We start from the raw sequence: 25593 nt of genomic DNA, 5'->3' as shown, positions 1-25593 counted from the left end.
GGTTCTGTGCCACACATGCCCCATAATGAGGTTTCCCAAAATAAATGACATTTTATGGCACCATATGGACCATTACATCTGTGACCAAGCAACATTGCCCCGGAGCCACAGAGCCTAGTGCATTTTCATGCACTGTATTTATGATAGCCCTGACATTTGAATACATTTGCATGCATTGCAGCCCCTACCCTCTGACATATAACATGGGGTTGCAACCCTTCCCCCACCCCTGAATTCTACCTTGGACTAGTATTGCCATAATTTAGTGGAAGACAATAACAGTTTGCATGTAATTGTGGGTTTATATGATCATTTTGAAAATGCCAATTTTGACTTATTTGTTCAGAATTGATGCTGACCTCATTAGATGAGATATTTAACAATGCAACATTCTTTTCTTTTTTGCTCTCCCTTTCTTTTTGATCATACGGTATTTGCAAACACTGCGCTGTCTACATAGCTACCAATTTAAAGGCATGAGCCAATAAAAACCGGACAAGGGTTAAATCCCTATGTGTTGCTATGGAGACCATGACAGGTTCCGTAGTACCGATTTGACAGGCGCGTGGAAGGGTACCGGAGGGACCGGGTCTGAAAGGGAAGGGGGAGTGCCAAAGAGGTACACGTTCTGTCCATTGGGTGAATACATGTCACATGTTCTATTTCGGAACGCTAATGCATAGGTTTTTTTCCTCACACCCCTGTTCCTCCACTCTCGCTGGTTTATTCCAAGTGTATCGTATTCAACAATATCCAATAATGGTGTAGCTAGAATAGCAGGAAAGAAGCACGAGAGTATTTCCAAGCAGGGAAGTACAAGGCCTTCGTGGAAGGTATGGCAACAACATTTTATTTCGTCATGAAAGGCCGTTCTTGGCCTCGGTCTTCTAGTTGTACTTCTGCGGTCAATGACCGTGTTAGTCTGAGCATGTGCATGCTAGTCGTGAGGGACCTTTTTTGAGTTGACAGCAACCTTCCGTGTCTGACTGACAGAGCTGGCTGGCTAGCTACTAGCTAGACAAGAGGAACTTCCAGTGCATGCGTGCAATAAACAGGAACACACATCAGTTAGAAGGCCTACACGGAACTATTTTGTGGATTAGATTAAAAAATGAATTGTTTTTAAAAAACAGATGCAAGGATCAGTTAGCTGGTGCTCAGCTCTTGCATGCTCATTTGCATGGGTTGCACATCTACGAACACAGCGCTTCCCTCCCTGGACACTTGGAGGGGATAGGTCGGTGCCTTTTGAGACCGTGTCCCTTGAGTCACAATGTCGTGAGGGGGAAGGGTTGGTTATTTTGACAAGTGCAGCATGTCTGAACTAGAGGCCTTAATGGGTCCAAAACGTTGGACCCATTGCGAAATGGACCTGGGGCTTTCCCATCTGGACTCCATAGGCATAAATGTATATTTTTTTAATATAGAGACCCGTTCCTGAACGGACCCAAGGACAACCAGACCTGGCCAGAGCCGTTTCGATCCAAGTGAGGGAAGCAGCAGAAAAGTCAATTTTGAAGATGGTTTATTAACTGGAGTTGTTAAAGCATGAGGTAGAGCAAAGTGGCGCTCTTAGCAGGGGCTGTGCTGTGCGTAGGCTACTGTGAGTGTGAGCAAGTGACACTGGGAGGAGAGAGGGAGCGAAGGTAACAAACCAAGCCAACTTGTGCCATAGTTGACTAATAGCTGCCTTAGCTAGGTTATGTGTCATCCAATATGATTAACATTACTACTGGCCTTGCCTGCATGAAACCGGGAGAAGCGAGTTAAGCTAGCTAGCTAGGCTAATTGAGGCTGCATGCGCATTCTCATCCTACAGTTACAAACCACATCTCCATTCAGAATATAAAGTAGCAGCCTACCTGTTGGCTCTTGGTCATTGTAGCCTATCCTTCTTTAATTAACTGGTTAGATATCTTCTAACTTTTGCCCCACACGGAGGCTCTATGACTGTAGCCTATTGCTGCTTTGGTAACTTATGATTGACCAACAACAAGCAGCAGCATAAATTATACTCTTTATTTCTTGCAGAAGTCATGTTCGGATCTGTATTGGTACTTCCGGACAAGTCAGTTAAAATTACACATTCCCGTGACCGGTGACAATCAGATCTGACCCGTGACATTATTTCAAATTCTGGATCCAGACCCCTATGGGTCCTGGATCGGGTCTTGAGTGTTTGGGTACAGGTGGTACCGTGTAGACCTGTAGTCTGAATGTTCATTGTCGTAACAGGCTAGTTATAGTGTCCTTGGCTCTTTCAGTGACCCAAATGAGACCAACAAGATAGGCTACATGACTACCCCACAACTCCGTTCAATGTGTATGTTTGTGTATGTGCATATTACATACTGTGCCTTCAGAAAGCATTCATACCCTTTGACTTATTCCACCTTTTTTTTTTACAGCCTGAAATCAAAATGAACTAAATATATTTTCTCACCCATTAACACACTATATTTGCATGTTACATATTTTTGTATTTATTCTTACAGCTCTGTCAAGTTGCTTGTGATCATTGCTAGATAGCCATTTTCATGTCTTGCCGTAGATTTTCTAGATGATTTGAAGTCCAAACTGTAACTAGTAACTCAGGGAAATTAAATGTCTTGGTAAGCAATTCCAGTGTATATTTGGCCTTGTGTTTTAAGTAATTGTCCTGCAGAAATTAGATTTTTTTTTTTCTTCCCAATGTCTGTTGGAAAGCAGACTGAAACAGTTTTTCCTATAGGATTTTGCCTGTGCTTAGCTCTATTCTGTTTCTTTTTATCATAAATAACTCCATAGTCTTGCCAAGCATACCCATAACATGATGCAGCCACTGCTATGCTTGAAAATATGAAGTGGGACTCATTGATGTGTTTGATTTTCCCCGAACATAACACTTTGTATTCAGGACCTAATGTTAATTTCTTTATTTTAATTTAGTGCCATATTGCAAACAGGGTGCATGTTTTAGTTTTTTCTGTACAGGCTTCCTTTTCACTTTGTCATTTAGGTTAGTATTGTGGAGTAACTACAATTTTGTTGATCCATCCTCAGCTTTCTCTTATCACAGCCATTAAACTCTGTAACTGTTTTTAAAGTCACCATTGGCCTCATGGTGAAATCCCTGTGCGGTATCCTTCATATTCGGCAAATGAGTGAGGAAGGATGCCTTTGTCTTTGTAGTGTCTGAATCTAGGCTTATTCATACACCATCCAAAGTGTAATCAACAACTTCACCACACTTAAAGGGATATTCAATGTCTGCTTTTTTATTTTATTTTTACCCATCTATCAATAGATGCTCTTCTTTACGAGGCATTGAAAACCTCCCTGGTCTTTGTGTTTGAAATTCACGACTCAACTGAGGGACCGATAGATAAGCGACAGTAGCAGCAGCATACAGTATGTGTGGGGTACAAAGATGAGGTATCCGTGAGAAAATAATTTTTAACACTACTATTGCACACAGTCCATGCAATTTGTGACTTGTTAATCCAATTTTTACTCCTGAACTTATTGAGGATTGCCATAACAAAGGGGTTGAATACTTATTGCCTCAAGACATTTCATCTTTTCATTTTTTATTTATTTGTAAACATTTCGAAAAACACAATTCCACTTTGACGTTATGGGTTATTGTGTGTATGCCAGTGACAAAATATTTAATTCATTTAAAATTCAGGCTGTAGCACAACAACATTTGGAAAAAGGTGTAAATACTTTCTGAAGGCACTATAACAATAGTCACTATGTTAGCTGTCAAACTGGAGAAAAGTATGCTCTATTACAGTGAAGCGCCTAGAATTTCCTCTAGGCTTTTGAGGTTAATTGTACTGGGACTCAATTTTATTGCTCAGTATGACTGAAAATTATTATGGATAGAGTATCTCCCCTTGGACCCCAGGCCACAGTGCTCTGGGAGAATCATTTGGAGTAGTGTGTTCAAATAGTACATTCTCAATTTACAGTCATACCCATCATAGTGTGCGTTAGTGGCAGGTTGGCATTTATTGAGATGACTCATACTGGAAGCAGCTCTGCAGTGGTCACTAGCTGGCACAGCCACAAAGTCAAAATCAGATTTGAACCTTATCCCTAACCTTAACCAAACGCCTAACCTTAAATTAAGACCAAAAAGCACATTTTTGTTTCTATTCATTTTTACGATAGAACCAATTTAGCATTTGCAGCTTGCTCATCCAGTGGAAACGGCTCAGTTCTGCCTCAAGGGCAAGACTCATGACAAAAAAACTTCTGTGTGTGTGATTCTCAACACACTCATATTACCCAACCTAATCACCTGTTCGGGTTTCAGAATATATGACCACAACATGCTATTTGCCAAGGCACTGATTCAATTTCATTCAAGGCTTCTGAAAGACTTTTGAAAGATGCAAATCTATGCTATTGGAATAAAGTAGCATTATTTTATGGTTTAGATCCTAATCTGTAAATAAGCAGGAGGGGGCACTGACCTTACCCCTTGGCTCTCCCCTGTCCCACCATAATGCCTCATCAAATATTTGTATTTATTTACCTCCTTATGGAGAGCTAATCCTTTCCCCACAGAGGTCATCATTTTGGGGCGGCAGGTAGCCTAGTGGTTGGGGCAGTAACTGAAAGGTTGCTGGATCGAATCCCAGAGCTGACAAGTCCTTCTGCCCCTGAACAAGGCAGTTAACCCATTGTTCCCCAGTAGGCCGTCCATTGTAAATAAGAATTTGTTCTTAACTGACTTGCCTAGTTAAATAAAGTAAAAAATAAAATCCCCCACAGGGAAGAGGCCTGGTCATGGGGGGGATTGGTTTCTGCAGACTTTAGCTGTATGAACCCACCAGCTCAGGCCTCTTGTCTTCTACCAGGGAATACCAATTAAGCCTAGCTCTCCACTGCATCCCAGGGAAAGAGGGATAATTAAAGACTGTTGCTGTCATGGCAGTCTGGGCCCCTTTGTGGATGGACGCTTGGCGTTAGTTTGAACCAGGAGTGTCAGTGAGTGTCTGCTGGCTTGTAACTGAAAAGTAATATTTTTTTCATCCACGACTAAAACAAGATTAGTTGTCGATTTCACTTTATTGACTGAAACTAGAGTTAGTTCAAAGTTAGCAGTAAGACAGTTCATGTCTAAGGGCAGGCTAGCCTATATTTACCATTATGACACTGAGGTGTCACAGCACATTGTGTCCCAGTGCAAACATTTCTTAAAACATTGAGAATGGTATCAGAGCAGAACATCCAGCCAAGGGTTTTGGAAGACCTTGGGAGACCCTGACTATCATGACAAAACAAGGGCATAGCAGGCCAGTCACCCAGCTGCATCGAAGATAGTTTACTGGTAAGGAGTCAAGTCAGTCAACATCTGGTTTTGCCAGTCTTGTCTAGTCCTCCCAGGGGCAGGCTGGCCCACAGCTGGCATAGACATGCTAAATGTCTTCTAATGAGGCCAGGGCTTTCAATACTCTGTGCTCACTACCAGTGATCATGCCTGACCTATTTCTCCCTTTGTAGGGGAATGGTTCTTTTGAGATTGAGTCATAGAATAGTGTCTGGGTTGACGCATATTACTAATCTGCGGCTTTGGGAGTGCTGTTTGATACAGGTATTTATAGAGTGGAGTAAGTGAGGAATGTTCGGTATGGGAGGAGATACTGTGGTTTTGTTATTTAGGTTTACAGGGGAGTCAGCAGGATTTTAACACGTAACAATTAGGCTAAAGGCATCAGCATGTTTCAGTTCGGGAACAAGTGTGCTCTCATACTCTCTTAAAAGACCTTTGCTTGAAGTACCGCAATAGTATGGTTTGTTCGTTTTGAGACACCTTAGTCAGTATACACTTCCTCAAAATACTCTGAATTAATCTAAGATAACTCAAGAAATCTGTTTATTAATTTTGATGTTTTTGCCCGGGGACCTTAGTCGTGCAATAGATGTTTGGTGCAGTATTTCACAATTAAAAATGTGCATGAAAACAAGACTTCTCTCGTTGAATGACACCAAACTTTATTGAAAATTCCTTACTGTTGACCAATCACTGACGAAAGGACATAGACTTCGGCTCTGGACTTTGGCTTTCCTCCAGAAAAAATGTGTGCCCGAAAAAACCCTCACCAAAGTCAAAAACGTCACAAAATGTTATCATATTTCCAAAAACTCTTCCGAATAGTTTTGTCTGGAAAGCATGCAGACGCCTTAAGTGGCATTCTATATTAAGATGTAGAGGTCCCTTGGTACATCTGGTGTGGGTGTTGTAGTATGCCCCACACTGCCTTAGGGAATGGGCCACGTGTGGCGGAGTGTCAACACTCACACACATACGCACAAGACACCACTGCCATGCATCCAGTACACACACCTGGAAGGGGGCCAGACTCTCTTTGTACTACTCAGCTGTGTAAGACAAGTCTATCAGAGGCAGACGGCTCAATTACACCTCATTCCTATCGGGCCTCTGGATCAAGGGAGACTTTCTCGCTCTCGTTACACACTCTAACAAATGTAGTACACTGACTGGCATTTTGGACAGTACTCATTGACCATTCTACAACCTCAAGGGATGGCCTACATTTGATTTCCATGGAGTGAACAAAATCGACAGCATTAACTTAAATTGTAAGTTATTAGCATTCTCACAAATCAATTTCGTACTTCAGAATCTCTTAAGAACCACAAGATGGCATTTCAACATTTAATTACTACGAAATTCTACATTCTGTGATCAATTTGAAATTGAACTAAATTAATTCATAATGATCAATAAGAATTCAGTCGATGACCCGTGGATTCTATGAGATGCCACCAAAGGTTTTATAAAAAGGAATGTCACTGCATTTGCATCTGGGTTGAATAAATCACAATGAAAGAAGATATTTGAAATGTTTTAACTGTTCTCAGCACACTTTTCAGACCAGGTAGCTGTTACTTTTTCCAAAGTCAAGACATAACTTTAATTTATTGATAAAACCAAGCAGAATTTGCCATCCATTTGGGTTAGATTCAACCATTACTTCCATGGTAATCGTTTGCCATTTACTGGCCAACAAGCTATGCAGTAATGATTGATTAGCTGATATAGCAACTATTGAATCAGTAATTCCCGTTTCAATCGGAACCCAAATGAATCAATCAAAGCTTCTACTGCTTCTTCAAAGAACTGTAAACCTCTGATTGTAAAATCCACATCAAGCCAGACAAAGTCCTTTCTAAAAAAATTAAGAACCACTTATCTCAGAGGAAGCCACCTTGCTGGGAGCCCAAATCTCTCTCAATAAATTTAAAAGGGCATTGGATACCATCAATAAAGGCAAATCACCTGGCTGGGATGGTATTCCTCCTGAGATCTATTTAACATTTTGGAATCTGTTATGTTCACTATTGCTCAAAATAATTAGCTGAGCCATTCACGAAGGGTTCATTTGTGAGCGATGTGAATACAGCAATAATTTTGCTTTTATTATTTTTTTTAAATGTAAGGATGCCACCTAGTGTTATCACCATCACCCACTATCTTTGATAAACACACATTAAACTGTTTAACAAAATGTTGTCCCATCTAGAGACTTTCTTACCCAAATTTATCCACAAGGTTCAAAGCGGGTTTGTAAAAAGCGTTCATCCTCAGATAACCTCAGACTGTTACATATCTTAGAAGCTTCATCAGAAACAACAGCTCCTTAGGCTGTATTATCCCTCAATGCAGAAAAAACTTTTGATAAACTAGTATGGTCATATATCACTGGTCTGTCTTTAAAGACATGGGAATTGACTTTAAAATCTACTGATCACTTCATATCATTATACATAGACAATATTTTACTATATCCAGACAATGTTGTACTCTATCCAGACAATGTAATCTCAATTGCTTCCAAAAACATTGAAGATCGTAGATATATTTCAGCTTCATCTCAGTTTATAAAATGAGTCTAACCAAATCAGCCGTACTGCCTCAAGACCCTGATTGAGGCCATTCCCATTTTAAATATTTGGGAGTAGATATATTTCCTCCTTTCAGATGAAACCATTGCCAGAAACCTTTTAACAGAAGCTCAAATCAGTTTAATCTGACCTCTGTAGATGGAATAATATCCTAGTTTCTTTAACTGCTACAAATATCAGCAAAATTAATATATTGCCACGGCTACATTTCTGTAGTTCAATGCTTCCCATGGTTCCCCCTTCTGGCTATTGGGTTGAAATTCATAGTGCTGTTTCAAAATATTCTGTATTCTGAACTACGTTCAAATAATTGTATTAAACATTCGTGACAGACGGGATGTATGTTTCTGTCAATGGAAAAAAGTGTGACGATGCTTTCAAAGCAAGGGATAGCCTCAGCACGTCAGGGCTAGCTAATAGGTAGAGAGCATGTTGTAGTTCTCATACTATACTGAACAAAAATATAAATGTAACATGCAACGACTTCAAAGATTTTTAGTGAGTTACAGTTCATATAAGGAAATCAGTCAATATAAATACATTCATTAGGCCCTAATCTATGGATTAGAGGTCGACCGATAATGATTTTTTTAACGCCAATACCGATTGGAGGATCAAAAAAAGCAGATACCGATTAATCAGCTTTATTTATTTATAATAATGACAATTACAACAATACTGAATGAACACTTTTATTTTAACATAATATAATACATCAATAAAATCAATTTGCCTCAAATAAATTAAACATGTTCAATTTGGTTTAAATAATGCAAAAAAAAAGTGTTTGAGAAGAAAGTAAATGTGCAATATGTGCCATGTAAAAAAGCTAACATTTAAGTTCCTTGCTCAGAACATGAGAACATATGAATGCTGCTGGTTCCTTTTAACATGAGTCTTCAATATTCCCAGGTAAGAAGTTATAAGTTGTAGTTATTATAGGAATTGCAGAACTATTTATCTCAATACCACTTGTATGTCATATACCTTTGACTATTGGATGTTCTTATAGGCACTTTAGTAATGCCAGTGTAACAGTATGGCTTCCGTCCCTCTCCTCGCCCCTACCTGGGCTCGAAGCAGGGGCACATCGACAACAGCCACCCTCGAAGCATCGTTACCCATCACTCCACAAAAGCCGCGACCCTTGCAGAGCAAGGGGAACAACTACTTCAAGGTCTCAGAGCGAGTGACGTCACCGATTTGAAATGCTATTAGCGCGCACCCCGCTAGCTAGCTAGCCATTTCACATCGGTTACACCATCCTAATCTCGGGAGTTGATAGGCTTGAAGTCATAAACAGTTCAATGCTTGAAGCACAGCAAAGAGCTGCATGGCAAATGCACGAAAGTGCTGTTTGAATGAATGCCTACGAGCCTGCTGCTGCCTACCACCGCTCAGTCAGACTGCTCTATCAAATATCAAATGGGTGGCAGCCCTAAGTCTAAATATTGCTGTTTCATTGCACAACCTTCAATGTTATGTCATAATTATGTACAATTCTGGCAAATTAATTACGGTCTTTGCTAGGAAGAAGTTGTCTTCACACAGTTCGCCATGAGCCAGGCGGCCCAAACTGCTGCATATACCCTGACTCTGCTTGCGTGGAGCGCAAGAGAAGTGACACAATTTCCCTAGTTAAAAGAAATTCATGTTAGCAGGCAATATTAACTAAATATGCAGGTTTAAAAATATTTACTTGTGTATTGATTTTAAAGAAAGGCATTGATGTTTATGGTTAGGTACACATTGGTGCAGCGACAGTGCTTTTTTTTCATGAATGTGCTTGTTAAATCATCACCCGTTTGGCGAAGTAGGCTGTGATTCGATGAGAAATTAACAGGCACCGCATCGATTATATGCAACGCAGGACAAGGTAGATAAACTTGTAATAATTATACCCTGATGAAGATAGCTTGGCTGTCGAAACGTTGGTATTAAATTTTTGCATCTGAGCTCCAAGAGTGTGCGGCTTTCTTTTATTTTCAAGATAACACATGGATGATGATATTACAAGTTTAACTAGTGATTGTTAGATTCTTTTTTTTATAAGATAAGTTTAATGCTAGCTAGTAATTTACCTTGGCCTCTTGCTGTACTCGCATAACGCAGTCTCCTCGCGGAGTGCAATTGGCCACAATCGGTGTCCAAAAATGCAGATTATCGATTGTTATGAAAACTTGAAATCGGCCCTAATTAATCAGCCATTCTGATTCATCGGTTGACCTCTACTATGGATTTTACATGACTGTAAATGCAAATATGCATCTGTTGGTCACATATACCTTTAAAAAAAGGTGTGGGCGTGGATCAGAGAACCAGTCAGTATCTAGTGTGACCAACATTTGCCTCATGTAGCGTGACCAATCTCCTTCGCAAATCTCTTTCGCATAGGCTATTGATTGTCCTGTTGAATGTTGTCCTACTCCTCTTCAATGCCTGTACGAAGTTGCTGGATATTGCCGGGAACTGGAACACACTGTTGTACACGTCAAACCAGAGCATCCCAAACATGCTCAATGGGTGACATGTCTAGTGAGTATGCAGGCCACGGAAGAACTGGGACATTTTCAGCTTCCAGGAATTGTGTACAGATCCTTGAGACATGGGGTGTTATCATGCTGAAACATGAGGTGATGGCGGCGTATGAATGGCACGACAATGGGCCTCAGTATCTCTGTGCATTCAAATTGCCATAGATTAAAATGCAATTGTTTCGTTGTCCGTAGTTTATGCCTGCCCATACCATAACCCCACCGCCACCATGGGGAACTCTATTCACAACGTCGACATCAGCAACCACTCGCCCACACGACGCCATACACTTCTGCGGTTGGACCTACTACCAATTTCTCTACAACGACCCTGCAGGTGGCTTATGGTAGAGAAATTAACGTTCTATTCTCTGGCAACAGCTCTGGTGGACATTCTTGCAGTCAGCATGCCAATGGCACGCTCCCTCAACTTGACATGTGGCATTGTGTTGTGACAAAACTGCACATTTTTAGTGGCATTTTATTGTCCCCAGCACAAGGGGCATCTGTGTACTGATAATGCTGTTTAATCAGCTTCTTGATATGCCACACTAGTCAGGTGGATGGATTATCTTGGCAAAGGAGAAATGCTCACTAACAGGGATTTAAACAAATTTGTCCACAAAATTTAAGCAACACTTTTTGTGCGCTTGGAACATTTCTGTGATCTATTATATCAGCTCATGAAACATGGGACCAACACTTTACATGTTGTGTTTATATTTTTGTTTAGTGTAGTTTGCGGTCTTTCCAGCTTCAGTTTGACGTGATTGTGTTAGAAGTGTAGTTGGCTAGCTCCTATGAACAGTGTCCTGACAAAGCACACTCAACCTCTAAATTGTGCATCATTATCTCAAATCAAATTTTATTTGTCACATACACATAGTTAGCCGATGTTAATGCGAGTGTAGCGAAATGCTTGTGCTTCTAGTTCCGACAATGCAGTAATAACCAACGAGTAATCTAACCTAACATTTTCGTCATCAGCTACCTTCAGCTACAAGTGCAAAGGGATGAAGAATATGTACATAGATATATGAATGAGTGATGGTACAGAACGGCATCGGCAAGATGCAGTAGGTGGTATAGAGTACAGTATATACATATGAGATGAGTAATGTAGGGTATGTAAACATTATATGAAGTGGCATTGTTTAAAGTGGCTAGTGATACATTTTTTTTACATGTATGGCAGCAGCCACTCAATGTTAGTTAGTGGTGGCTATTTAACAGTCTGATGGCCTTGAGATAGAAGCTGTTTTTCAGTCTCTCGGTCCCTGCTTTGATGCACCTGTACTGACCTCGCCTTCTGGATGATAGCGAGGTGAACAGGCAGTGGCTTGGGTGGTTGTTGTCCTTGATGATCTTTATGGCCTTCCTGTGACATCGGGTGGTGTAGGTGTCCTGGAGGGCAGGTAGTTTGCCCCCGGTGATGCGTTGTGTAGACCGCACTTCCCTCTGGAGAACCTTACTGTTGTGGGCGGAGCAGTTGCCGTACCAGGCGGTGATACAGCCCGACAGGATGCTCCCGATTGTGCATCTGTAAAAGTTTGTGTGCTTTTGGTGACAAGCCGAAATTCTTCAGCCTCCTGAGGTTGGCGCTGCTGCGCCTTCTTCACCACACTGTCTGTGTGGGTGGACCAATTCAGTTTGTCCGTGATGTGTATGCCGAGGAACTTAACTTTCTACCCTCTCCACTACTGTCCCGTCGATGTGGATAGGGGAGTGCTCCCTCTGATGTTTCCTGAAGTCCACGATCATCTCCTTTGTTTTGTTGACGTTGAGTGTGAGGTTATTTTCCTGACACCACACTCCGAGGGCCCTCACCTCTTTTTTTGTAGGCCGTCTCGTTGTTGTTGGTAATCAAGCCTACCACTGTAGTGTCGTCTGCAAACTCATTGGATGTATCATTTATCTAAGTAAATGTCACTACAAAACAGATTAAGCAAATGCAACTACTTTGTTGTTATTCTGGCTGCAATGTTTGACTTGACTGTGTTATCCGTAGTTGGCTGGCTAGCTAGCAAGGGATAAGAACTTTGCCAGCATGGCAATGGAACATTTAGAACAAAAGTCTGGGTCGCCTCCATAGATACAGAACAGAAAGACTGAATGACTGTGTCGGGTCTCTGGCAACCGAACCGATATAATGGACGACCAGCCGGCTTGGGTAGCAACCCTAGATTTGTGTCGGGACTATGTCTCGTGGAAGGATGAAATAGTATGAATAAATTTATCAAAATAATGTTTTTATATGAAAATATGTCAATTATTTGAATATGTTTGTAACCTGTTGTATAAAACTGTTAATGCCCTTGAAGCCAGTGTTTGCCGGCCCGAGACGATCCCTGCGCCAATATACCCTCTGGCTTCTTTGGCATTATCACTTAAATATGAGATGCATTTCAAACTGTGATATGTTTTTGATGCACAAGGAATAAGCCTGGATGTACATCAAAAGCATATCACAGTTTGAAATCTTCATCCAGGCTTATTCCTTCTAAATTAGGCCCACGAGATCATTGTTAGATATTTTGGAGGATGAATATTCTGCAGTACCCTAGATACAGGAACAGTGAAAGGAATTGGTTCATGCCAAAGCTGTCCCACAGAAGAAGGGAAAAAAACGTATATGCCTTCTAAATATAGATGAGTGTTTTTTCCTTTTAGAGCCCCAGAAGAGCGTCTTGGAATAAGAAATGGGCATATTGAGTTAAAGTTGTGGTCCACACCATTAACTCCACACCTTTTTAACTCAATATGCCCATTTCTTATTCCAAGCGGCTCTTATGTGTCTTGGGATGGCCAAGAGACAGGAAGTCCAGATAAACAGTGGTAGGGAGGGTTTGTGGGGTAGGCTAGACGCCAGCCTTTCTCAGAGGACATGTTTGTTTTCCAATACAAACAAGCCACACCATGGCCATCCCAAGCCCTGGGCTGTCAGTCAGACATTGCATCAAAACAGATCTGACTCATGACAGCCTTCCCTTACCATTCCTCCCTCATCTCCAACCCTTCCCGACCCATCCCAGTCCCCAAGCTCATTTTCCTTGCTTTGGAACTCAAGGTTCATGCTTTCTCCTCCACCGGCAGGCAGCTAGGCTAATCTATATGCTAATGAGAAGATTATAATCAATGAAAGCTATGCCTGCCAGGCCCCAATCAATACGTTACAGCAGCAAACCACTGAAATGTTTGCATTTCATACAGCCAGGCATGTTATAAGGTTTGATGGTCATTGGTGTTTTTAATGTGGTGCCATCATCAAGCAGCTGATTACACATGTCTGTCTATTATTCTATAGGCAATGCATAGGCCGTAGTATTTTTTTTATATAGTGACGTTTGAATTCCACTGAAACCAAAAACCAATTTAATTTTGCTCATATCTATAGTCCTCTTCAATTATCTTTTCAATTAATGTGCGCTATAATGAAATGCCTCTTTTATAATTGTGGCTCTTGTTCATGTTTCTGTCAGATATAATTTAGATAATTAATTTGAGAAATATACTCAATAAATCTTTCAAACATACCATAATACCCAATAATATTGCATATTTTTTTCCAGTTCCTATTAGCTTATTTGCTAGAGCATTCCCATGACTAGCATATATGATCCTATCCTGAATGCTCGTTGTGTGTGTAGACTATAATAATTAATGATTATAGACTGTTATAGACTGTTATGTCCTTATGCAATAATAACAGATGGAATCAAATTTTCTGTAATAAAAAAACAAAAAATATATTTAAATAGATGGGACTAAACATTTACAGATTGGGTTTTGTACTTACCCAATATGGTTTTGATGCTGGTTAGAATATTATGTGGCTGAGGCTTCATGCTACCAAATTCAGTATTCTGGCAGGGGGAGGGTAGAGGGTGAAATCATTACCACCATCTATATTAGAGGGGGTGCTGCCGACCAATCAGCATGCTGCACTGCATGGGGATTCCATAGGCACCCTGTTGGTTGTCGCTAGGATACCACATAATCAGGAGGAAGGCAGGGGATAGGTTGGTGGGCTGTGTCTGTGTTGATGCTGGGATGGGGAACAGAGCAGAGTGTTCGTAGGGGATAGAGAGAGAGGCTGTGGTTTGGTTTGCTCCAACACACAGACACAGTCAGACAAAGAGGAGCAGCATCCTACAGGACCAGGGTCCCAGGGGATGGGGCATCACACTCCTGCAGCGCGCTGGGGGGGCCAGAGGAGGTAGGAGCATCATGGGCTTTGTCTCTGTGGCACCCCTCTTTCTAGTATAGCCATAAGCCTTGCTGTAAAGCCATTAATGTACATATCCTATGCTCTTTTCCTATATTGATCATGGTTTTTGACTGTGTTTTGCGATATATTTTTGTGTCATTACAAATTGGCTAGAGCTCGTTACGTGATGGGGGCTCTTGTCCTTGCTGCACTTAGCTCTGTATAGACAGCCTGTCTGTCTTTAACGCTCTTGTCCTCTGAACTATATGCAGATCTTCAGACATATGGTTATTTTAGTCTTGGAATGACAAGAGCAAGCCCATGAATCAAATAGAATTTATTTCTGTTAATACTGGATGTAGGGGTTTGTGGGCCATGGATTTGTAAAATCTTGGTGTGTAGGGGCTTGGTTTATGATACTGTCCACTCCTAGTGTAGCCCCGTGCTCTAATCAACCCAATGCAGAATTCCTGCTGCCTGGCAGCCGAGCTGGTCGAGTGGGGGTTCCATGACTGATGGATGAGTGATTCCTCTTGGAGAGATGGGGGCAGCAGCGTTGCCAGAGGGGAATCCCTCCCTGCCTAAACAAGCTTTAAGACCCAGGCTGTTCCTGTGGAATGCTTCACCATGATGAGGAGGACAAGGCTTTGTTCGAACTAAAATCACTGTGTAACCAGACTAGATGTCAGGCATAAATTTCTCACTGGGGCAGGCAAGTTAATTATAGGGGGGACATCCAGATGTGAAGTAATGCTCTCAATGATTGGAATTATTGGCAGGAAAAGGCTTTTGCATTGTAGCTTATAGCCATGGATAACCAGTAAACATATGGCACCTATTAGCTAGTCCAGTTCTGCGTGTGGTAGTACACACTACCAAACTTTACAGGGGAACAAGGTGAGGTTTGTCTTCACTGGATGGTTCTTAACCTACCGTGCAATGTAGGCCTAGGCTGTATCAAATGACACCTTGCCTTAACCCACTGAAAATATAATTAAGAGGGGAGAGGAAATAGCTTAGGAATTGCTGCATAGTTACTACAGACCTTTTTAATTACTTCCATCGCAACCCTACCCCAACCACTCACACAGTCAAAATCCACAATCCATTCCAAACACTCAACCTGAGCCCTATGCCCCCTCTCTTCCTCCAAGCTCCCTTAACCCCTCAGCTGTTCTGCTCTCTCAGCCACTCCATCTCATCTGCCCAGTGTACTCTGAACCTCACGTCCTCTGCTAATGGAACAGTATGGCACTAGGGGGACAGTCAGTCAACTGGGATGCTTCTGCTGCTCTAGAGTCCACTACTAATCTGCTAATTTTCACATGTTGGAGACAGAAAGGGTTCAGTAGCCAAATGCCTAATATGAGCCTGATAGTAGACAGTTTCAGTATCGGTGTACTTTAACTTTGTTAAAGTCATTATCACACCAGCGGTGATTAGATACTTTTATTTAACTTAAATGTGTCACTGGAATTCATTGTTTTTCAGAATGTACTCTTCTCCCCTTATTTCACATCATGCTCACCATTAGACATGTTGAAGAAAGTGAGTTGTTGCTGTGGTAATCTGAGAATGGTGGGGAAAGTTTATTTAAAAAGGCCCCTGAAACTCAATCTCGGTTATGTATTTCAATGCAAAATCAAACACAACTGAATGGCTTTGTTCACTAGAGAGCTCACGCATAGTGTGATGGGGCCTGTGATGATGTGGACTGCATCTAGGCCTAGCTAAAGTATTGGGTGACATTATCTATTTTTTGTCTCTACTCCAGCACTTTGTATTTTAAATGCTACAATGACTGAGGTTAAAGTCCGGACTATCAACTTTAATTTGAGGGTATTTTCAATCATATTGGGTGAACCATTTAGAAATTACAGCAGTTTGTGTACGTAGTCCCCCCCATTTTATGGGACCAGAAATATTGGCACATTCACTTCTAATGTGTATTAATGGTGGTGGAAGATTGTTTTATTAAGGCAGTATGCTAGGGCTGTCCCCAACTAAAAAACAATATTGGTCGAACAAGAGTCATCTGTTCCTTCGACTGGTTGAAACGTGTATTTTTACATATATAGACACACCCCATGTGTTTTTAATAAAATCAACTATATGTAGGCTATTGTCGGATGCTTTAAGCACACTGTAATTTAAATAATCAAGACACACAAATGACTTGAGGGAGCCAGAGAAGGCCTAACCAGAAGGGGAAAAAAGCTTGTTCCCGAACAAACCACCTCCCACTGCTGCTGGCCTTCGCAGATTCTACCATTACGCTTCCGAAGTTGATGGTAGTAGGCTACACCAGGGTTCGGCAACCTTTTTCATTTGGAGTGACAATTTATCTTAACATTTGTACCAATCCACGTGCCAGTTATGATTTTCATATGCACCTTTTCATGGAACAGTTTTAATTTATTTTATTTTATAATAAAGTCTTCTCTCAATAATTTGTCACGTGATTAATAACAATTATATCTATCTAAATGAAAATGATACAAATCAAAAAGTAACTTCTATTGCCATTGCCAACTATGTTATGTACTAATACATTAAGCCTACAAATAAACATTGCAGCCTGCAGGTAGAAAATATTCTGATTAAAAAAAAATATATATATATCTATATATCATGTTGGCTATGCCTGGCCTGTCTGCAAGGAACTCGAAACATTGTATCAACTTGGTCCAGCCTCAAGCTTGCACAAACAAATTTGCAACATCCTATAAAATATTCTGGGTCCTCAGTTTCCAGAGCCAGTGAGCTCCAGACAGACACAGCTGTAGACTATTTGTGCAAGGGATAAGAAGAAATCAGGTAGGCCTATTTTATGATTTTTTTTCCCTTTCACATCGAGTGGTTATCAAAAGGGAGAGTGCTGGAAAGATTTTTCCAAGTGGGCTAAATTGAGGATCTATTGTCATTCTCAATGGATGTAAAAACAGGCTTTGTGTACTTTCTCTTAAAGGTAAAGAAGATAAAATTACTTTGAGAAGCTCCACAGCTCATTAGTGGTGGTGAGTTAAGACAATCAGAAATACTATCAGATCCCCAAATGGGCACATGTATAAGCCTACGCTTACTCAACATTGACATGAGCACTCCAAACAAAACACAATGTAATAAACTGACAACCTGTAAATGGAATGAAATAAACCAAAACTTGTTCATCTCAAGTGTAGCTTAGGTTGTGCGAACAATATGTCCACTCCAATATGTTGAATGCATTAACAGAAGTTACAGTAGCCGAACAAACATTGTAAATCAAACTTTATTTGTCACATGCGCCGAATACAACAGGTGTTGTACCTTACCGTGAAATGCTTACTTACAAGCCTTTAACCAATAATGCAGTTCAAGAAAGAGTTAAGAAAATATTTACCAAATAAACTGAAGTAAAAAAATTATAAAAAGTAACACAATAAAATAACAATAAACGAGGCTATATGCAGGGGGTACCGGTACTGAGTCAATGTGCAGGGGTACAGGTTAGTCAAGGTCATTTGTACATGTAGGTAGGGGTAAAGTGACTATGCATAGACAGTAAACGGCGAGTAGCAGCAGTGTAAAAATTAATGGGGGGTTTGGGGTCGTCAATGTAAATAGTCTGGGTGGCAATTTTATTAATTGTTCAGCAGTCTTATGGTTTGGGGTAGAAACTGTTAAGGAGCCTTTTGGTCCTAGACTGCTTGCCGTGAGGAAGCAGAGAGAACAGTCTGACTTGGGTGACTGGTGTCTGACAATTTTCAAATCAAATTTTATTGGTCACATACACGTGATTAGCAGATGTTATTGCGGGTGTAGCGAAATGCTTGTGCTTCTAGCTCCGCCAGTGCAGTAATATCTAACAAATTACGCTACACACACTCACACACATCTAAGTATGAATGAATAAAGACTATATACATATGGACGATCGGCGTCAGAGCGGAACTTACTAAGATACCATAGAATAGTATAGAATACAGTGTACAGGCCCGGTTTATGAGATGAGTAATGCCAGATATGTAAACATTATTAAAGTGACTAGTGTTCCATTCCTTAAAGTGGCCAGTGATTCCTAGTCTATTCCTATGGGCAGCAGCCTCTAATGTGCTAGTGATGGCTGTTATAGCAGTCTGATGGCCTTGAGATGATGGCCTTGACATTTTGGGGGTTTCCTCTGACACCGCAGAGTATATAGGTCCTGGATGGCATGAAGCTTGGCCCCAGTGACGTACTGGGCCGTATGCAATACTCTCTGAAGCTCCTTACGGTCAGATGCCGAGCAGTTGTCATACCAGGCAGTGATGAAACCGGTCCGGATGCTCTCGATGGTGCAGCTGTATAACTTTTTGTCTGGGGACCCATGACAAGTCTTTTCAGTCTCCTGAGGGGGTCAATGTGTTGTCGTGCCCTCTTCACGACTGTCTGGACCATGATATTTCATTGGTGATGGGGACACCAAGGAACTTAACTCTCAACCCGCTCGACTACATCGATTTTAAAGGGGGCCTGTTCAGCCCATCTTTTCCTGTAGTCTAGGATCAGCTCCTTTGTCTTGCTCACATTGAGGGAGAGGTTGTTGTCCTGGCACCACACTGCCAGGTCTCTGACATCCTCCCTATAGGCTATCTCATCATTGTCAGTAATCAGGCCTATCACTGTTGTGTTGTAAGCAAACTTAATGATGGTGTTGGTGTTGTGTTTGGCCATGCAGTCGTGGGTGAACAGGGAGTTCAGGTGTGGACTAAGCACACACCCCTGAGGGGCACCTGTGTTGAGGATTAGTGTGGCAGATGTGTTGTTGCTTACCTTAACCACCTGGGGGTGGCCCGTCAGGAAGTCCAGGATCCAGTTGCAGAGAGAGGTGTTTAGTCCCAGGGTCCTTAGCTTAATGATTAGCTTTGTGGGCACTATGGAGTTGAATGCTTAGCTGTAGTCAATGAACAGCATTCTCACATACAGTGGGGCAAAAAAGTATTTAGTCGGCCACCAATTGTGCAAGTTCTCCCACTTAAAAAGATGAGAGGTCTGTGATTTTCTTCATAGGTACACTTCAACCATGACAGACAAAATGAGAAAAAAAATCCAGAAAATCACATTGTAGGATTTTTAATGAATTTATTTGCAAATTATGGTGGAAAATAAGTATTTGGTCAATAACAAAAGTTTCTCTCAATACTTTGTTATATACCCTTTGTTGGCAATGACAGAGGTCAAACGTTTTCTGTAAGTCTTCACAAGGTTCAAATACTAGAAATACACAAGGTCTAAATACTTTTTTGCCCCACTGTAGGTGTTCCTTTTGTCCAGGTGATAAAGGGCAGTGTGGAGCGCAATTGAGATTGCGTCATCTGGATCTGTTGGGGCGGTATGTGAATTGGAGTGGGTCTAGGGTATCCGGGATAATGCTGTTGATGTGAGCCATGACCAGCCTTTCAAAGCACTTCATGGCTACTGACGTGAGTGCTACGTGGCGGTAATCACTTAGGCGGGTTACCTTAGTCCCTGTGCCCAACAACACTATGGTTAAACACGTAGGTATTTCAGACTCTGTCAGGGAGAAGTTGAAAATGTCAGTGAAGGCACTAGCCAGTTGGTCCGCGCATGCTCTGAGTACACTTCCTGGTAATCCATCTGTCCCCGCGGCTTTGTGAATGTTGACCGGTTTAAAGGTCTTGCTCACATTGTCTTCCGAGAGCGTTATCACACAGTCGTCCAGAACATTTGGTACTTTCATGCATGCTTCAGTGTTGCTTGCCTCGAAGAAGGCATAAAAGGCATTTAGCTTGTTTGGTAGGCTCACGTCACTGGGCAGCTCGCAGCTGGGTTTCCCTGTTGTAGTCCGTAATAGTTTTCACACCCTGCCACATCCGACGAGCATCGGAGCCGGTGTCGATTCGAAATTATGGGACTTAACGGTAAATGTAGTACTGATGATACTGGTGTGCCATCCCCGCGGCCTCCGCAATGGATTAGTACACCGAGACAGCAAGACATGACATAATTATTATATATATATTTTTGCAACTGCTTGACTAAAAAATGTTTGATCAACCAAACAATCGTCCGGTCGACTAAATGGGGTCAGCCCTACAGTATGCATATTTTCCCAGTTTCTTTCCACCAACAAGTTAAGGAGGAAACTGACGTCTTTCTCGGCGCAAATCATAATCCATGGTTCGTTTGTTTTAGCATTTATCAGCATTTTATAGTTTACACATTTCTGGCTCACTACAATTCAGTAGAAAACACATAGCAGTTACCAAGCTACATTCATTGGAAAATATGTTTACATCCAAATATTATTAGCATTTTGCCATTGCATTTCTTAATTGTTAAGCACGTTTGTTACTTCCCGGTTCTACTGATGTTTTCCTGCGCTCTGCCAAACGGCGTCCTTGCAGAGGAACACACTATTATTGATTGGCATGACATCATTGGGGAAGACCATTTGGCCTAATATTCTATTATTATGGTATGTGTATTTGAAAATATGAATCCAGTAAATATTTACTGGAAACGCATTGAGAATTCCTGTTCACCCTACGCATCGTGCCAATAGGGTTAACCCACTTTGTGGGAATTGTAACATGGCTGATATAGAGATGATCGCCACACTGCCCCCTCCCAATGGGAAGGCACGCCCTCGTGCTTCAACTACTCAGCCCCCTCACACGTCCAGGCTGTGCGTTCAGGTGCATCACGCAAATAGGGTTAACCCACTTGGTGGAAATTGTAATGTGGCTCATATAGCGAGGATCGCTACTATGTCTATGCCCAGTGTCTATGCCCAGTGTCTATGCCCAGTGTCTATGCCCAGTGTCTATGCCCAGTGTCTATGCCCAGTGTCTATGCCCAGTGTCTGTGCTCAATTATGTGTCCCATGTTAGCACAAGTGCTGAAATGAGACAAGTACAGTATGTATACATGCAACATTTTGCATCATCTTAGGGAAGTCATGTCATTCTTATACAGGCTTATAGGCTTTAGGGTTGCTTCATGAAGTTACAATGAATAGGCCAACACAGTGACTGCACATGACATGGTTGGACATGGCCCAATATGTCTGAGCCCTATGGCTGTATTGTAACTCTCCTGTTTTGTAGGTTCAGGAGAGCTTGTCCAAAGGGCAGCAGGGGAAGGGCCAAACGAGGAGAGGGCACCATGGACAATGAACATGTGCCTCCAGCCTCCAGTGCCAGCAGCACTGGGACCACTGCCTCCAGCACAAGTACCACCAGCAGCAGCAGTGCGGGGAGGCAGGCTGTGCCTCACATCTCTGTGTACAGCGGGATTCCTGACAGGCAGACGGTTCAGGTAAACTTCAGGGTAAAAAGAAACATGCCAGTCCAGTGTTACACACACATTCACATGTTTTGCATGAACTGTCTTCCCATTGCATTCCCTGCAATAATACAATTATTGTCATTACTCTACTGCCATCTGCTGGTAAAACATGCATGTACCGTAAACTGCCCAGTATTGCACTTAGCTCACTATAGAATTTTGGAATGCTATGGAATGCTCATAATAAATGAGACACTGCAATTTTATAATTTTATCTCATTGTTTATTCGATGTAGTACACTGGCATCATGCAATCTGTCAATACTAATGACAGCTGATCAGTGTTGCTATGTTTCCACGTTCCAGGCTCGGTCCTCTGCTATTTGACCCTTGACTGATGTGAAACCCAGCCTGAATTAGACTGTCAGCGTTTTGAAGGGTGACAGACAAGTCTTAGGTCTCTTCTATCCTTTACCCTTTCTCTCATCTGCATGCTCTCCTCTGCCTTAGCAAGAGAACTAGCAGCATTGTCACTACTTGCCTACTCAACATAGTGGACTCCTGGTCCTTTGGGCTCAATAAGAGAGAAGTGAATGGATGTTTCCATCACAATCACCACCCTCTCTGCCCCCTGGAGGCTTAGGTCAGAGAACCTCTATTAGGCCATGTGCCCTGGGTCAATCCCTTTCTCCTGTTGCCTTAGCAACTGTGGTGAGGTTGTCAGTCAATTTGAGTCATGAATAAAGGACATGCTCAGGGACCGAAGGACTTGGCATTGGATGAGAGAATACATTGGTGAGCCTACTCTCCCTAACAGGAGGAACACATTTCCACCCAAGGAATCTCTCTACCTGCTTTTAATGGATCTGTAAAAACAATGTAAATGGGAACTTATTTTTTCCAAGTATTACTCCAACTCTGTAAGTCCCCTTTTAAAGCCTGTTGTTGAGAATATTACCCCAACCGCTAACCTGTTTCTTTCTCCTTGTGTACTGAAGGTGATCCAGCAGGCGTTGCACCGGCAGCCCAACACGGCTGCACAGTACCTGCAGCAGATGTACGCAGCGCAGCAGCAGCACCTCATGCTGCAGACAGCAGCACTCCAGCAGCAGCACCTGAGCAATGCACAGCTCCAGAGCCTGGCCGCCGTACAGCAGGTGAGCAGCGGAGACGTAAGGAACTGTTAAACTAGGGAATGAAACAGGCCTCCAACAAGGCTGGGGGCTAGTGTTAGGGTTTTGACAAAGATGAGAGATGAGGCCAGTGCTGGGGTTTGGTTGGTCAATCAAACAGTTATCTTCAGATGAAGAGGAATCTAAGTGTTGACCCCTACATACTCCCTTAACGGTTCTCACCTGTCATGTCACAGGCCAGTATTGCGGCAGGAAGGCAGAGCTCCACCCAAAATGCCACTTCGTCCCAGCAAACAGGATCATCCCAGACCACAGTGAGTGCAGTGAGTCATGTCTAGTAACTAAGGGGTTGGGTTCCAAGATGTGTAGTGTTTTTGTTGAAGTTTTTTTAATCCTTCCTGTCTTCCCTGTCCTGTCTCCAGATTAACCTGACCACGTCCCCGGCTGCAGCCCAGCTGATCAGTAGAGCCCAGAGTGTCAGCTCTGCACCCGCCGGCAGCATCTCCCAGCAGGCCGTAATCCTGGGAAGCCCGTCCAGCCCCACCACCCTCACTGCCAGTCAGGCTCATATGTACCTGCGTGCACAGATGGTAAGCCCCCAGAAGCATGCCGACTGGCACATACACTAGCTGGCTCAGCCGCACTTCTGGAGGCTTTGTGTGATGAAGGGCAGTGTTGGGGAGTAGTGAACTACATTTTGCAGTAGCTTGGTGGTAGTTGAACTAAATTCAAATCTTGGTAGTGTTTTATTTTGCAATGTAGCTAACTACTGAAACTACACACCACATAAAATAGGGGATTTCCTTTTTTTGACATCAGACCTGCCTAGTTCTCACTTGAAACAGTTTTTTTGTTTAATAGGCTAAATTACACATTCTGTTAACATCTGACTCCAGAGCACAGGAGGTTGGTGGTACCTTAATTGGTAAGGAAGGGCTCTTGGTAGAGGAATCAGTGGAATGGTATCAAATACATCAAACGCATAGTTTGATGCCATTCCATTTGCGCCGTTCCAGCCATTATTATGAGCAGTCCTCCCCTCAGCAGCCTCTACTGCTCCAGAGTGATCTGTTCTTCCAATTTTTTTGTCTATGACATTTAGTTATGGAAATTTATCATGAAGTAGTGACCTTTAGTTAAGTACACTTATATTTCTCTTAAAGGGTAGCTTTAGTGTTGCTTACCTTGTTCCAATGTGAAGTAATTGGTAGCTTAATAAACTATATTTTCAGATAAGCCTCCCCAACACTGAAGTGTTTGTTTGTTTGCTGTTTGTGTCGCCACTGTTTATTTTTTATTTTTTTAACATTTTATTTCACCTTTTATTTAACCAGGTGGGCAAGTTGAGAACAAGTTCTCATTTACAACTGCGACCTGGCCAAGATAAAGCAAAGCAGTTCGACACATACAATAACACAGAGTTACACATGGAGTAAAACAAACATACAGTAGAAAAATAAGTCTATATACGATGTGAGCAAATGAGGTGCGATAAGGGAGGTAAAGGCAATAAATAGGCCATGGTGGTGAAGTAAATACAATATAGCAAGTAAAACACTGGAATGGTAGATTTGACAGTAGATGAGTGTGCCAAGTAGAAATACTGGGGTGCAAAGGAGCTAAATAAATAAATAAATACAGTAGGGGAAATTATAGATGGGCTATGTACAGGTGCTGTGATCTGTGAGCTTCTCTGACAGCTGGTGCTTAAAGCTAGTGAGGGAGATAAGTGTTTCCAGTTTCAAAGATTTTTGTAGTTCGTTTCAGTCAATGGCAGCAGAGAACTGGAAGGAGAGGCGGCCAAAGGAGGAATTGGCTTTGGGGGTGACAAGTGAGATATACCTGCTGGAATGCGTGCTACGGGTGGGTGCTGCTATGGTGACCAGCGAGCAGAGATAAGGTGGGACTTTACCTAGCTGGGTCTTGTAGATGACCTGGAGCCAGTGGGTGTGGCGACGAGTATGAAGCGAGTGCCAGCCAACGAGAGCGTACAGGTCGCAGTGGTGGGTAGTATATGGGGCTTTGGTGACAAAACGGATGGCACTGTGATAGACTGCAACAATTTGTTGAGTAGGGTGTTGGAGGCTATTTTGTAAATCACCGAAATCGAGGATTGGTAAGATGGTCAGTTTTACGAGGGTATGTTTGGCAGCATGGGTGAAGGATGCTTTGTTGCAAAATAGGAAGCCAATTCTAGATTTAACTTTGGATTGGAGATGTTTGATGTGAGTCTGGAAGGAGAGTTTACAGTCTAACCAGACACCTAGGTATTTGTAGTTGTCCACATATTCTAAGTCAGAACCGTCCAGAGTAGTGATGCTGGACGGGCGGGCAGGTGCAGGCAGCGATCGGTTGAAGAGCATGCATTTAGTTTTACTTGTATTTAAGAGCAGTTGGAGGCCACAGAAGGAGAGTTGTATGGCATTGAAGCTCGTCTGGAGGGTTGTTAACAGTGTCCAAAGAAGGGCCAGAAGTATACAGAATGGTGTCGTCTGCGTAGAGGTGGATCAGACACTCACCAGCA

The 25593-nt window shown here is 42.2% G+C and overlaps 1 protein-coding gene across 4 annotated transcripts in view; it reads left to right on the top strand.

The window, feature by feature from the left end:
- The first annotated feature begins 681 nt into the window (after positions 1–681).
- The window catches only part of phc2b (polyhomeotic homolog 2b (Drosophila)), a 47627-nt gene continuing 22715 nt past the window's right edge, over positions 682–25593 (top strand). Inside the window, exons 1-5 of one of the 4 annotated variants that reach the window (XM_024427056.2) lie at positions 682–833; positions 21756–21966; positions 22935–23093; positions 23306–23383; positions 23492–23659. In XM_024427056.2, coding sequence (XP_024282824.2) covers positions 21814–21966; positions 22935–23093; positions 23306–23383; positions 23492–23659 — 558 coding nt within the window. In that variant the 5' untranslated portion in view covers positions 682–833; positions 21756–21813. Of the gene's footprint in view, positions 834–21755; positions 21979–22934; positions 23094–23305; positions 23393–23491; positions 23660–25593 lie in introns of all 4 variants that reach the window. The other 3 variants (XM_024427055.2, XM_024427054.2, XM_024427053.2) reach the window with 3 other exon arrangements.

The sequence above is a fragment of the Oncorhynchus tshawytscha genome, linkage group LG07 (assembly GCF_018296145.1).
Source record: "Oncorhynchus tshawytscha isolate Ot180627B linkage group LG07, Otsh_v2.0, whole genome shotgun sequence".
In the NCBI taxonomy this organism is placed as follows: domain Eukaryota; kingdom Metazoa; phylum Chordata; class Actinopteri; order Salmoniformes; family Salmonidae; genus Oncorhynchus; species Oncorhynchus tshawytscha.
This window is presented reverse-complemented; position numbering and strand designations above follow the sequence as displayed.